General features: G+C 38.2%; 1 protein-coding gene and 1 non-coding gene across 7 annotated transcripts in view; one reads left to right on the top strand and one right to left on the bottom strand.

Moving 5' to 3' along the window:
• Nucleotides 1-10,328, top strand: part of NFAT5 (nuclear factor of activated T cells 5) — a 145,823-nt gene extending 135,495 nt beyond the window's left edge. For 2 of the 6 annotated variants that reach the window (XM_033218834.1, XM_033218830.1), the window contains 2 exons: nt 1,022-1,265; nt 2,097-10,328. In XM_033218834.1, the coding sequence (XP_033074725.1) occupies nt 1,022-1,257 (236 nt within the window). In that variant the 3' untranslated portion in view covers nt 1,258-1,265; nt 2,097-10,328. The remainder of the gene's footprint in view (nt 1-1,021; nt 1,266-2,096) is intronic. The other 4 variants (XM_033218833.1, XM_033218835.1, XM_033218831.1 and 1 more) reach the window with 3 other exon arrangements.
• Nucleotides 10,329-14,085: 3,757 nt separating this feature from the next.
• LOC117088909 lies at nt 14,086-14,190 on the bottom strand. The gene has a single exon (XR_004439421.1). It is a non-coding gene; the product is annotated as a small nucleolar RNA U13 (small nucleolar RNA).
• Between the last annotated feature and the right edge of the window lie 519 nt (nt 14,191-14,709).

Here is a 14,709-nt window from a genome sequence, read left to right on the forward strand (position 1 = left end):
GCAGCTGGGATTACAGGTTTGCACAACACACCCAGCTAATTTTTGTATTTTTGTTAGAGACGGGGTTTCACCATGTTGACCAGGCTGGTGTCGAATTTTTGACCTCAAGTGATCTGCTGGCCTCAGCCTCCCAAAGTGCAGGGTGGAATTACAGGCGTGAGCCACCGCACCCATCCTGTACAGTTGTTTTAAGAGTGTAGATTGTAGTTAGAATTCTATCACCTATAGACTATGAGATCTTGTACAAGTTATTTGGCTTTTATGGGTCTCAATTCTCTCATTTAAAATGCTGATAATATTACATACTTTACATGGATTTGGGGAGGATTAAATATGGCAATGTATAAAAATATGTGTTTGCCATTTTAAGCTATAAACTTAAAGGGAAAACGAAGTAAGAATGACAGATAATATCTTAGCCAATTGAAGTCAGTAGTTTCTAAGGAGGTAGAAACCCATCTTTAGGCCGGGCACAGTGGCTCAAGCCTGTAATCCCAGCACTTTGGGAGGCCGAGACCAGCAGATCACGAGGTCAGGAGATCGAGACCATCCTGGCTAACACAGTGAAACCCCGTCTCTACTAAAAAATACAAAAAAACTAGCTGGGCGAGGTGGCGGGCGCCTGTATTCCCAGCTACTCGGGAGGCTGAAGCAGGAAAATGGCATAAACCTGGGAGGCGGAGCTTGCAGTGAGCTGTGATCCGGTCACTACACTCCAGCCTGGGCGATAGAGCGAGACTCCGTCTCAAAAAAAAAAAAAAGAAACCCATCTTTAATGTTAATATACCAAGGAATTTATATAGGACTTTTGATATTTAAACAAAGTTGTATTTTTAGACTGCTTAAAGGAAACCTAAGATGAATTCCAGTGTCAATCTGTGAAAACCTTTTTCTTGAACTGTCAAGTGCCTAACTTTTAGTAATGTACAAGGAGAATGCAGTAATGAATTTTCCCCAACAACGAATATCTTTTCATGAGTCTTTACTAACCAGATACCTTCTGTTTTCAATGTCTCTGCAGACTGTAGTCAGCTTTTAACCTCTGGACCAGCTACATTGCCTGATCAGTTGATGGCCATAAGTCAGCCAGGCCAACCACAAAATGAGGGCCAGCCACCTGTGACAACACTTCTTTCTCAGCAAATGCCAGAGAATTCTCCACTGGCATCCTCTATAAACACCAACCAGAACATCGAAAAGATTGATTTGCTTGTTTCGTTGCAAAACCAAGGGAACAACTTGACTGGCTCCTTTTAACTGGATATGTAAGTATTGCATTTTGGCTTCTTATTGGAAAGCATCAAATTTTATTCTTAACAGATTTAGGTTAAGTAATAGTAGTTTAGTTCTAAACTTTTAAAATGTGGCTTTCTCACAAGATGATACTTTTTTACTCTGAATAAAATTATTCTGAATGATAGCTTATGGTCATATAGTTAATGCAGACCAAACATCCCTAGTCCAAAAATCCAAAATCCAAAATGCTCTGAAATCCGAATCTTTTTGAGTGCTGACATGACATCTCAAGTGGAAAATTCCACAGTTGACCTCATATGATAGGGTCGTAGTCAAAATGCAGGCTCGCAACATGCAGTTTGTTTGCTGTCCCTGAGGGAAAAAAAGATTCTCCCAGCTCCCTTCAGCTGTGATAGATCTTTTTAGGTGTATATGAAACAGAAGTGAATTACGTGTTTGGACTTGTGTCTTATCCCCAAGATATCTCATTGTGTATATGTACATATTCCAAAATCCAAAAAAGAAATCGGAAATACTTCTGATCCCAAGCATTTTAGATAAGGGATATTCAACCTATATTGGACATTCCTTCTGCTTCTGAGCTTCTTTGCCTTGGAATAACAAAACATCTGATGAGTATGCACAATGTGTTTCCTCTGTACTATATATTGGATATAATCATACCTCATTCATCCCTTCCTCCAGAAATAAATATTGAGTCAGAAAAGTCTGTGGAAGATCAAATATGAAAAAGTTTTACTTATAGTGCCATAATATACTTTAGGATCATTCAGGGTGTCAGACACTTTATAAATACTTCCCTCCCTAGTAAGTTACATTAAACTTTTTCTCTTTTTTAGAAATTCCATGAAGAAAATCCTGATTCCAAGATGTCCTGAGATCTTGTGGTTCCATGAGAATTATTACTTTAAAAACAAAACAAAATATGAAAAACTGTATTTGAGTAAACTGATAGATTTTATTCTGACTGCAAAAGAGCACACCTATGCTGCTTGTTGCAGTGACTAACCACCAATGTTAACATCTTCATATTTTATATTCCTAATAACAGTGATGACTGAGAATCTATTTGAGTTTCCAGCTGGCAGAATTAATTGTTATTATTTTCCTAGGCGCAATTTCCTTAAACGTACAGTTTAAATTAAAGGCTGGACCACTCAGTTATTATTGCTATTAGAAAATAATATATCATGTTTACTTTCGTTCTTCATTATTTTCTTTCCTGCATTGTTTTAGTCAAGTAATGGCTTTTGAAAAAGTAAAGTTCAATAGTAACTAAGGCTGTGATTTTTTTCAATATGAAAGGCACAGCTGTTGGCCAAAGTGAAGGAATCTTTTTTCAGTTTTATTGGAGAAACTGAAGGGGTAACATTCTAACAAGTAAACTGTATATGCAGATAAAAGAACTCTTGATTTAACACAAAGGCAGATGATACACTTAGAAAACTGGGAACAGCTGGAATACCATTGATTTTATTTTTTCAGAGAGTTGTTAGTTCTCTGGGTTTCTACTAAGGGGTTTAGCCATAACTGTGCATAGAAAAATAATTATCTTTATCTGTAAAAAATGAAGGGGATAATATATGATAAATGATGTTCTGATATCCTCCTACAGTAGTTTAAATTGACAGAAAAATTTGAGTGTTTTATTCTTAACCCAGTCTTAGGCTGGTGTTCCCTTTTTATATACATCTATATTACTTTTCATCTCTTTTTCACTTTACTTTAGAGAACTATTGATATACTACTGGCTTTATGACCCTGTAGCATCTTTGGCCACTTTTATCTAGGGTGACCTAGCAGTCCTGCAGCACAGGGCAGAAAGTACTGTCTTAGGAATTATTGGGAGTTAATTCCTGAGAAACAACACATTTTTCCCCATGAACGGTGCTGTTCTGAAGTCTTCAAATTTTTCCCTCTAATAGGAAACAGTATAAGTTTTCATTTAAAAAAAAGGCAAACTAAAATTTCTTGAAACATCACTTCTCCCTGATCTGCAGTGAGTATAAATTCACTTGTCACCTCAGTGCTTTACAGTTTGAAGTGGTCACTTACCTGATGGTTCCCACAAGCCTTAGGCTTTACAGGGTCATATCATTGACTTAAAATGAAGAATTAACTTGTGTTACATCTATAAAGAGCAAAATAACACACTCCAGAACTTGGCAGTTGTAGCATTAGTTATACAGTTTTGGGCGTTGTTGCCACCCGTGGGATGCCTGCTTCTCACTACCACCTGTGTCTGGACACATGCTTATGTCTCATTTTCCTTTTGGCGTGTGTAAAGCTGTCAATGCAGTGTAAGGCCAACGTGTGTGTGGCTTCTATGTGTTGATGTAATGTTTTGGTATCCTTGTTCGTTTCATTTATTTTTTAAGTGTACAAAAAATAACCTGTTAATTGTTGAAGGCTAACTTTCTGTTCTTTTTTTTTTTTTCTATCCTGTACATTTAGTTGAACTGTGTGGAATTGTGGTGTTGGTTTTGTTTATACAGCCAGATTTTTCCTTCTTCTTTTTTTTTTTTTTGTGATGATCTTCCTTTGTTCTTTGAATGTGCTCCTTTGTCTTTTTCTCTTTTTTCTCACGTTTTCTTCCCTCCACCTCCACCCCTTTCTTTCTTTCTCTCTCTGATTGAGAGGCATTGAATTACGTTTTCAGTAGTACAGGCTTCTTGCCGATATGAAGGGAACTTTTCAGAAAGAGACCTACTCTGGGTCATTTAATTTTGAATACAGTTTTCAATCGTTCAAGTTTTGGATGGTTTATATCTAATGTGTGTTTCATTTTTTTGGAAAGCTATATTTTGTATTTAGGAAATGGTATACTATTTTGCTATTTGTACTGAGTGAGTACATTGGCATAAATATAGAAATTTATATATATACATATATATAAACTATTCTTTTTTGCCACACATTTTTGTGGTAAATTTGTGAGTTTGTCTGATGTTCTACCACAACGTGGCGTCTGATAACAGTGAGGGGGGGTGGGGTTTGTTATGTCTTTATTGAGTATTTAAGTATCTTTTGAAACAAATGACCTGTTCATCTGTGGCCATTCCATCAGGCAGTTCCTTGATGTTAGTAGTGGGCTAAAGGCAGCTTACTGTGTGTTTGCTGGAGCTTTCACTCAGCCAAGTGTTAGAGTCAGGAAACCCATTGAGGCAATTGCTTCAAACGGTGTTTCACAAGAATGAGCCATTCAGTCTTTGCTCACTATATATTTAATATTTTATTATTGTTGTTATTGTTATTATTAATTGGCTTTCTGTATTCTATGCCTTTTATTTATAAAGACACTAAGAAAACCCATGTTTGTAATTTTAATAACATTTTTCCCATCTTGTAATATCCAGAGCTACTTTATAAATTCTCTGAACCAAAAGTATTTTCCTCAGTGTATCTCTTCTCCCCCAGCCCCTATTGGGAAAAATTACCCAGTATAGTTCAGGTTATGAGGAGGATCAGCCACACAATCCAGTGCTTCAGTTTGAAAATGTAAAACTCTAACCCTAAAGTAGGGTTGACTGAAATTTCAGACAAAGCAAACCCAGCAGGTATAAAAAGAAGTAGTAGAAATAAAAATCTGTAAGTTATTTTTGAATTTTCTTAACTTTTTTCTAAGAGATTACATAGGAGACTAAAGAAATCTATCTGTTCACCAAGTTCTAATTAGGATGATTGTTAATACAGAACTGTGGATGAAGTGGCAACTGGCTTGTGTGCTGACTTCTGTGGTTTAGCAAGGGGTTTATTGTTATCAAATGCTGATTGGCAATGCCAAGTCACTGGGACCAATTTTCTGTTTTATAATATCTAAGTTTAGAACAGAATATATACCTGAACTGTAGTGGTTTGATTGGATGGAGGCAGAAAACCCGATTTTTATTCTCATAAATTTTGTGGTTATTTATACAAGGGCTGTGCTATGCTACCATATTCTTGTTCAATAATAATAGGTTTGTTGTTTTTTTTTTTACATTGTTAAATGTTCCTTACCCCTAAAGGTCAATGTTAAGTACAACGTTCTGAAAATACAGTTTGGCTACAAAGAGTATTCATCTTCTTTGAAGCTCAGTGGTTGATATTTGTGCTAATAATGCAATTTCCTGATTACTGTTACAAGTTATAGCTACATATGGGACAGACTCAGTGAGCCAGCAAAGGCCATAGAAACAACAATTTATTAAACGTATTTATGGCAGAAGGACCTAAATAAACTGTGAGCCACCTTTTCTTCTTTATATTGTTACATTTAATTGTTCTTGCTTTCAGCAACTCACATTAATGCTTGGAGCTTCTCTCTCTCTCTCTCTCTCTCTCTCTCTCTGTGTGTGTGTGTGTGTGTGTCTGTATGTGTGTGATTCCTTATTGTCATTCCATTATATATCCACACCAACATGGGTGAAGATCATTCGAAGTCATATTTTGCCTCTAAGCTTGATCATGTTACCTTTATGATTAAAGTATCGTGTTATTTAGCCAATGCAAATCTGTTTTAAAACAAATCGTTTTAAAAAAAGAACAAGTTTTTAAGGGCTTTATTATAGAAGAAGTATTAATGAAGGACTTTCCTTCCTCCCTCCCTTTCCTCCCCTCCCTGCCTCCCTTCCTCCCTTCTTTCTTCCCTTCCTGCCTGCCTTCTTTGTTTCTCCTTCCCTTATTCCTCCCTCCTTTCTCCCTTCCTTCCTTCCATCCATCCTTCCTTGCCTTTTATTTTCATTTTTTGTAATATCACATGTGCTGTAGTTTGGAAGTTTATTCTAGTGCATTTCTTGCCCATCAGAACCTCAGCTAATCTACCTAGGAAAAATAGTATCAAAGGAAATGAGGAAGTTGTATCTGAGTCCCTCAAGAACTAAGATAATTCTTTTTGACCATTTAAGCCTTTATAAATGCTGGTTTTAGGAAAGTGAATCTGTTAGATGCATCAACAAATAATGACCAGGATAAAATGATTTAATAATTAAAGACTCAAAGTCACCATGGTTATACATTTTCACCATACATAGTAATCTTACAGTTTTTCATTTTTCTGATGAAGATTTCTCTTCCAATATCTGTTTCCTAATTGATTTTTAAAGTTAATTAGCTTTCCTCTGCTTTATGACCATAGGTTTTATCCCTAACCAAGACAGCTGTCTTACATCTGCATGCCTTAGACTGTGTGGAGGGACTCCATGAAGAAAGACCATAGGTTAGAAAAATAACTGCCTATGCACCTCATAACATGTATTAAAAAGAGGTTTTCTTCTCTGCTTGTTAGTGTCACTAGAGCAAAATTGTAGAGATAATGCTCATGATGTAATGAATATCAGAATAATATCTACAGTATCATTTGTGGGTGGTCCCAGTGCTCTAGTTACTTTACTTTTTTTTTTTTTTTTTTGGAGACGGAGCCTTGCTCTGTCTCTCAGGCTAGAGTGCAGTGTGCGATCTCGGCTCACTGCAACCTCTGCCTCCCGGGTTCAAGCGATTCACCTGCCTCAGCCTCCCGAGTAGCCAGGATTACGGGCACCCTCCACTAGGCCCAGCTAATTTTTTTTTATTTTTTTAGTAGAGATGGGGTTTTGCCATGTTGGCCAGGCGGGTTTCGAACTCCTAAGACAGTGATCCACCTGCCTCAGCCTCCTAAAGTACTAGGATTACAGGCATGAGCCACCACATCTGGCCTAATTAATTCTTTAATCCCCGTTTATTTTTATGCCATTCTAGCCTCATTTATTAACAAAATTATGTTTTTACTCTACTTTCTCTTTCAAGAAATTTTTTAAATTAATATTTTGTATCTAGATCAAATGCTATGGAAAAGTGCCTTTTTATCATTTATAATTTTATTTTTCACTGTTTCCAAAAACACATAAACAAATAGTTTCAATAGGTCCCAGCTTTCACTTTTTCCATTTAAACCTTCTTTTCTCCATTTTTTCCCTTTGGCTTAAGAATGAAAGAAAAGGTACATTACTAGAATTGTTTCTTTGGGAGAGGGTAAAAGATTACAGAATTAGACTGTTCAAGCTTTATATAAATTAAGTTTGTCTTCATCTCAACCAGCTAATGGTAGGTCTTATCTGAATACTGATGAGAATTTTAGCATCTGTGAAACTCCATGCACATAGATGTGTGTAAATTTCAGGAAGAAAGTGTTTAAAGCATTTTCTTTGATGTTAATTAGATGGAAATAAATCACTAAAACATAGTTTAGGTAAAGCCTGATTATGTCACTTTTTTTTAAACTAGACCGGGCAAAGTTGTTTATGTCAGTGTACTTCTCGTCTGTCCTCAGTTCATTTACCTAGAAAAAAAAGTGTCAAAGGAAATGAGAAAAAAGTTATATTTGAGTCCCTCCAGACCTAAGATAATTCCTTTTGATCAGATAAAGTTGGATGGAGTGCCTTGGTTTTTGTTAATTTTGCCTGTATTCCAGCTCCTTACCATGGTGATGGTGCTTGAAGAAAGAGCCATCAGCAACAGGTCAGGATAGTTGCACCTTTGAGATAGGGCTGCTTTCCCCATACTAGTATTTCTGTGACTGTTAGTGGCACTGAGGACTGCAAACTTTTATGCAATATTCTTAATACCCTATTGATATTATGCACTTTAATCATTCCAAAGAAGCCAAGAATGCTGTATAGTAATGATTCCTTCCTAATGAATTCATCTTAACTCTTTAGAATATTATGTCCCTTTTCTTTTGGATAGCCAACTTGGTATAAATGTTATATGGATTTTTCTAAAATGACTGTGTAGGACTTAAGACTTTGAAATGTAGTTTACTATAATTACTATAAGGGGAAATGATTACGCTTTAGCACATTATTTTAGAAACGTTCAGCTTGCTAACCTACATGTTTGAGAATTCATTAAAACCAGTTGTCTTTCTATATATTTTGTGCCATGTATATAAGAACATTACAATATATCTTTTTCTACATATGTAGTATGTGCAAACCAGTGGTTCTCAGAGTATGGTTCTCAGCCCACCAGCTAGTATCAGTATCACCTGGGAACTAGTTAGAAATATAAATTCTTGGGCCCCATCCCAGACCTACTGAGTCAGAAACTCTGGAATAGGGCCCAGCAATCTGTTTTCGCAAGCCCTCCAGGTGATTCTGATGCACACTTTAAAGTTTGGGAACCACTGGTCTAAGACTCTATTGAGATGTAGAGAGTTTTTCTTCCACTGAGACTGATACAGTTATACATTGTTCTTTATGTAAATTCAGCTTAACCTGGTTATCTATAATCTTTTATTGGCAAAGATAATTTATTCTCAGTACTGCCTATAGAGATATAGTGTATTTTATGTACATACACAATTAGTCTAATTCTTGATAATTCAGTTAATTTAGTTTGGCATTTTCCTACCACTTACTAAAAAGTTTACATTAAATGACTGATTTAAACATATAGGTGCAGTGTTCTATGTTCAATTGTTATGACATTTAAGTAGCTAATATAATTGACCGGTGCTAAAGTCTCCTGTTTATCCATAAAATGGGTACATTATGGGCAGTGTAATACAAGCTTTCTTTTCATTGCCTAGTACTTTACCAGCAGACCACAGTTTTGCTCTGGCTAGACCAACCCTCAGAACAAAATCATCATTCCTTGTATTTATATTTGTATCTGAGATAGTAAATGAGATGGCTGACCAGGTCAACATGGCACCTTATTTTTTTAATAGGTAAAACTTCTTCAAAAGTAGCTTGCTTTGTATAAGAACTAAGCTATCAGTAGAGATATAGCTATCCTTGGAGCTTATGTTTCAGGCAAGAATTATTTACTAAAATAAATAATAAACAAGATAATGCATTATACAATTTGGGCATTTCTCCTTTCTCAAGTGTATGCATCATGGTAAATATAAACTAACCACAAGATAGGTAGATTGATTCATTTCATTTTAATCTCCTTGTGTAATTCAGTACCTCCATAATTGTTCTAATCTTCCCACTGTTTACAAATTAGCAGTTAGTTAACTCGTGAAAGAAAAATTCACATTTCAGAATAAAAATAAATGTATATTCACTTTATAAAAATCACTGCTGTCTTTCCTTAATACTTGCAGTGGAAATGTAAGTGGCTTACTCTACAAATTTTGGTGCTGGCAAATACATAGGCAAACTGTTGGGAGCTCCTCTAGCTACATTCCTCCCTTCTTATTCCGTTTTTCTCTTCCCCACTTTATTGCATAATATATTCCTATACCCAAAACATTCTACCACAGTTCTCTTTGACTCCCACTTGTAATATCATCTTTTAAAAAATTATGTGTTTAACCATATGACCCTGCTTGCTTACTCATAGTCTCCCTCCCTCTCCCCTTCCTTTCTCTCTCTTCCAGAAGTCATTTGCCTGGTTTGAAATATTTTATAGGGATTGCTTATTATTATTATTTTAGCTGATGAACCTCAGGACAACATATACACACACACACATACACACATACACACACAAAATCTCAGCTGTTGAAGAGTGGGCTTGGAATCAGATTTCTGTGTCCAGTAAAAACCTTTCCTGCACAGAAGTCATTGTGACTTAAGTAGTTACAGACTGATTCCAGTGAACTTGATCTAATTTCTTTTGATCTAATGAATGTATCTACTCACATTGTTTCTTTTTAATTGATAAGCTCCAAGTAGTTGCTAATTTTTTGACAACTTTAACTGAGTTTCATTCACTTCTTAGTGTTTTAAGTATACTATCAATAATTTCATTAACCTGTTCTCAAGCGGTTTAGCTACCATTCTGCCATTTTTAATTTTTATTTAATTTTATTTGCTTGAGCACACTGATCAACCACTGAACTGCCTTCTTCCATTGTCCTGCAATGATATAAGGGTTACATTTTTGTGTATATGGCTTTCATAGTTGGGATTTCAGAGCACTGATACCAGATATTTTCAGTTTGTTCTCTGGGGGAATTTCATTTGCATCTATGTTTTTAGCTATCTGTGATAACTTGTTAAATATTAAAAAGATATTTTGCTTCTATTGGAACATTTGTATACTCGCAACTATATTTCTGTAAACAGCTGCAGTCAAAAATAAAACACTGAAAGTTTTCATTTTGCAGTGGATAGCTGTCTTTTTTTCCTCAAACTTTGTGAATGGAGTTGTGTGCATGAATGACAGTTTTGAGCAGCATGAGTATGTGGCTGAAATTATAAAATCATTAGGGAGGAGGTGTGAAATACTGACATATTTCTGAGTAGTTATTTTGTGCCTACCATTTTGTCAGGCAGAGTATAAGTGACTCAGTGTGACAGAATTTTTGTTTTACTTAATTTAAATGTTTCATGTTTAGTAAAGCAGTACATGTATATGGAGGTGCTTTTGATGAAAACCAAGTCTCCCAATCCCTCAGTCCCATGCCCAGAGACAATCTCTGTTTATTCTTTTGGTGGTATTTCTACATCTCTAAATTAGTGCATATCAGAGTGTGGTACACAACTACCTGTGGTACATGGATAAACACTATTTTTATTTTTATTTTTATTTTTATTTTTATTTTTTTATTTTTTTGAGGCGGAGTCTCGCTCTGTCGCCCGGACTGGAGTGCAGTGGCCGGATCTCAGCTCACTGCAAGCTCCGCCTCCCGGGTTTACGCCATTCTCCTGCCTCAGCCTCCTGAGTAGCTGGGACTACAGGCGCCCGCCACCTCGCCCGGCTCGTTTTTGTATTTTTAGTAGAGATGGGGTTTCACCGTGTTAGCCAGGATGGTCTCGATCTCCTGACCTCGTGATCCGCCCATCTCAGCCTCCCAAAGTGCTGGGATTACAGGCTTGAGCCACCGCGCCCGGCTTAAACACTATTTTTAAACTTAACATGTATAAGTGTTTTGATGTGTAATAGAAAAAAAAATATAGGCTGGGCGCAGTGGCTCACGCCTGTAATCCCAGCACTTTGAGAGGCCAAGGCAGGCAGATCACCTGAGGTCAGGAGTTCGAGACCAGCCTGGCCAACATGGTGAAACCCCATTTCTACTAAAAATACAAAAAATAGCTGGGCACAGTGGCGGGTGCCTGTAATCCCAGCTACTTGGGAGACTGAGGCAGGAGAATCGTTTGAACCCCGGAGGTCGATGTTGCAGTGAGCGGAGATCGCACCATTGCACTCCAGACTGGGCAACAGGGCGAGACTCCGTCTAAAAAATAAAAAATAGGCCAGGCGCAGTGGCTCAAGCCTGTAATCCCAGCACTTTGGGAGGCTGAGACGGGTGGATCACGAGGTCAGGAGATCGAGACCATCCTGGCTAACACGGTGAAACCCCATCTCTACTAAAAAATACAAAAAAAAAACTAGCCGGGCGAGGTGGCGGGCGCCTGTAGTCCCAGCTACTCGGGAGGCTGAGGCAGGAGAATGGCGTGAACCTGGGAGGCGGAGCTTGCAGTGAGCTGAGATCCTGCCACTGCACTCCAGCCTGGGCGACAGAGCGAGACTCCATCTCAAAAAAAAATAAAAAATTAAAATATAAAATAAAAAATAATAATGTGTCTACCTACCAGAGTGAAGGAAAAAGTGAGTCAAATTAAAGAAAAATATTAAATCACTGGGCTCGGTGGCTCATACCTCTGTAATCCCAGCTACTCGGGAGGCTAAGACAGGAGGATCACTTGAGGTCAGGAGTTGGAGACCAGCCTGAGCAACACAGCAAGACCCTGTCTCTCTTTTTTTTTTAATGTTTAAATGAAAGGATAAAGGAAGAAAAATATTAAAAAAGAAAAATAATAAATGCTAATACAGATACATGGGTATCCTGAAAATTGTGTCTAACTGAATCTCAAAAGACATTGCTTTAGACAGTATACTTATACCTTCTTATCAAATATAGACAGTATCTGTTGATTCTATGAAGGAGTGACAATTCTTAATACATTTAAATACATATATATATCTAAATGAGTTGTTATGATTATATATATGTTTTGGTTTTTTTTTTTTTTAACAATGCTGCTGTTCTAAATACAGTATTATTTGCCAAGCATGGTGGCTCATGCTTGTAATCCCAACATTTTGGGAGGTCGAGGCAGGAGGACCACTTGAGCCAGCCTGGGAGTTCAAGACCAGCCTGGGCAACAAAGTGAGACTTCATATATACAAAACAAAATGATTAGCCAGGCATGGTGGCACGCGCCCATAGTCCCAGCTACTCAGGAGGCTAAGGTGAGAGGATCAGTTAAGTCCAGGAGTTTGAGGCTACAGTGAGCTGTCATCATGCCACTGCACTCCAGCCTGAATAACAGAGACTCCGTCCGAAAAAAAAGAAAAGGAAAAAAATAATAAAAATGTCTCTTGGTGTTTATTGACTTCAACAGCACTGGAAATGAGCAATAACCAAATGAAATGTAATAAGTATAAATATCAAATTATATATTTTGGTTCAAAAAAACAGCTTATGTGGGCAAAATACTGATCTGAAGATGGGACTACAGTAGTATGGGGCTGCCAGAAAATCTGATGCAATCTCAGTTACATAATTTAAGTACAGTGTCCAGAATAAGAAAGGAATTGTCCTTCTCTACTCCAAGCTGGTAAGAGCCTTACTCTATTAACTTAGAAGAAACAAATTCTCTGCAGCCATCTAAGCCTAGAAGAGAACCAAAATATCATTTATCCCTGCTGAGAACAGGGTAGGGACTCTAGAAATCAAAAGATAGCTATAGTTTCTCAACAGCAACACTAATGGTCTTACTCTTTTTTTGAGATGATTTCACTCTGTTACCCAGGTTGGAGGGCGGTGGCACAATCACGGCTCACTGCAGCCTCTTCCGGACTCAAGCAATCCTCCCACCTCAGTCCCTACCCCGAGTAGCTGGGACTACAGGTATACCCCACTACACCTGGCTAAGTTATGCGTTTTTTGTAGAGATGGAGTTTCACCATGTTGCCCAGGATGGTCTTGAAGTCCAGGGCTCCAGTGATCTGTCTACCTTACCTCCCAAAGTGCTAGGTAGGATTACAGGTGTGAGCCACCATGCTGGCCCTCAGTCACCTCTTAAAAGGCCCCACCTCTCAATTCTGCCACACTGGGGATTAAATTTCAACTTGAGTTTTGGAGGGGATAAATATACAAACATAGCATTTTGACTTTTTCAAAGATATCCCTTTGTCGTCAGCATCAAAACTTTTCCTCTCTCTGAGTCATTTCCATTGACATATAAATTTGTTTTAATGTCTCTGATCTCTTTTTAAAAATTTGTTCTTTGATCACACAGCCTCCTCCACACTATTTCTGTTCCTCTCCTTCCGTTCTCAAACCCATTCAAATCAGGCTTTCATCACGTCACTCTACTGAAATGATGCTTTGTCAATGTCATCAACGAATGGGTTCCACACGGCGAAGTCCGGTGGTCACTTCCCAGGCCTTGTCTTGCTTGACTTGTCAGCAGTATTTAACATACCTGATCATTCCCTCTTTCAAACACTTTCTTTTTTTTTTTTTTCCCCCCCTTGGAGACGGAGTTTCACTCTTGTTGCCCAAGCTGGAGTGCAATGGCGTGATCTCAGCTCACTGCAACCTCCACCTCCTGGGTTCAAGCGATCCTCCTGCTTCAGCCTCCGTAGTGGCTGGGATTACAGGCAGGCACCACCACATCCGGCTAATTTTTTCTATTTTTAGTAGAAACGGGGTTTCACCATGTTAGCCAAGCTGGTCTGGAACTCCTGACCTCAGGTGATCCACCCTCCTCAGCCTCCCAAAATGCTGGGATTACAGGCGTGAGCCACTGCCCCTGGCATCTTCAAACACTTTCTTTGCTTGGCTTTCAGAACACCACACTCAGCTCTCCTGCATCCCTGAACACTGGTTTTTTGTTTGTTTCATGTCAGATGGGAAAATGTACTGACATCATAACAAGGTTCAAGGGTGGCACATCTCACACATGCACGTGAACACCCAAACATCACACTTAGGAACTACAAAAGGATCTGACCACTGCTTTTCACTCTCATCTTCACCTCCTAACATTGTCGAGCCCCAGAGGTAAATCATCAAATCTCTTCTCTCAAAACTTAATGAGATTGATCCCAGCCAATCTCATTGCTTTCAACACCATCTGTATGTTGAAGATTCCCAAATGTGCATCTCCAGCCATAACTTCTGCCTTAACTCCAGGTTCCTCCTATCCAACTGCCTACTTGTCAGCCTCACCTGGCTGTCTTAATAGACATCTCTTATTTTTTGGAGACAGAGTCTCGCTCTTATCACCTAGGCTGGAGTGCAGTGGCACGATCTCAGCTCACTGAAACCTCCACCTCCCAGGTTCAAGCAGTTCTCCTGCCTCAGCCTTCTGAGTAGCTGGGATTACAGACAACGCACCACCACACCCAGCTAATTTTTAAAATTTTTAGTAGAGATGGGGTTTCCTGATGTCTGGCGATCCACCCGCCTCAGCCTCCCAAAGTGCTGGGATTACAGGCGTGAACCATTGCACCCGGCCTGTTTTT

The sequence above is a fragment of the Trachypithecus francoisi genome, unplaced genomic scaffold (assembly GCF_009764315.1).
Source record: "Trachypithecus francoisi isolate TF-2019V2 unplaced genomic scaffold, Tfra_2.0 Lachesis_group10, whole genome shotgun sequence".
Taxonomy (NCBI): domain Eukaryota; kingdom Metazoa; phylum Chordata; class Mammalia; order Primates; family Cercopithecidae; genus Trachypithecus; species Trachypithecus francoisi.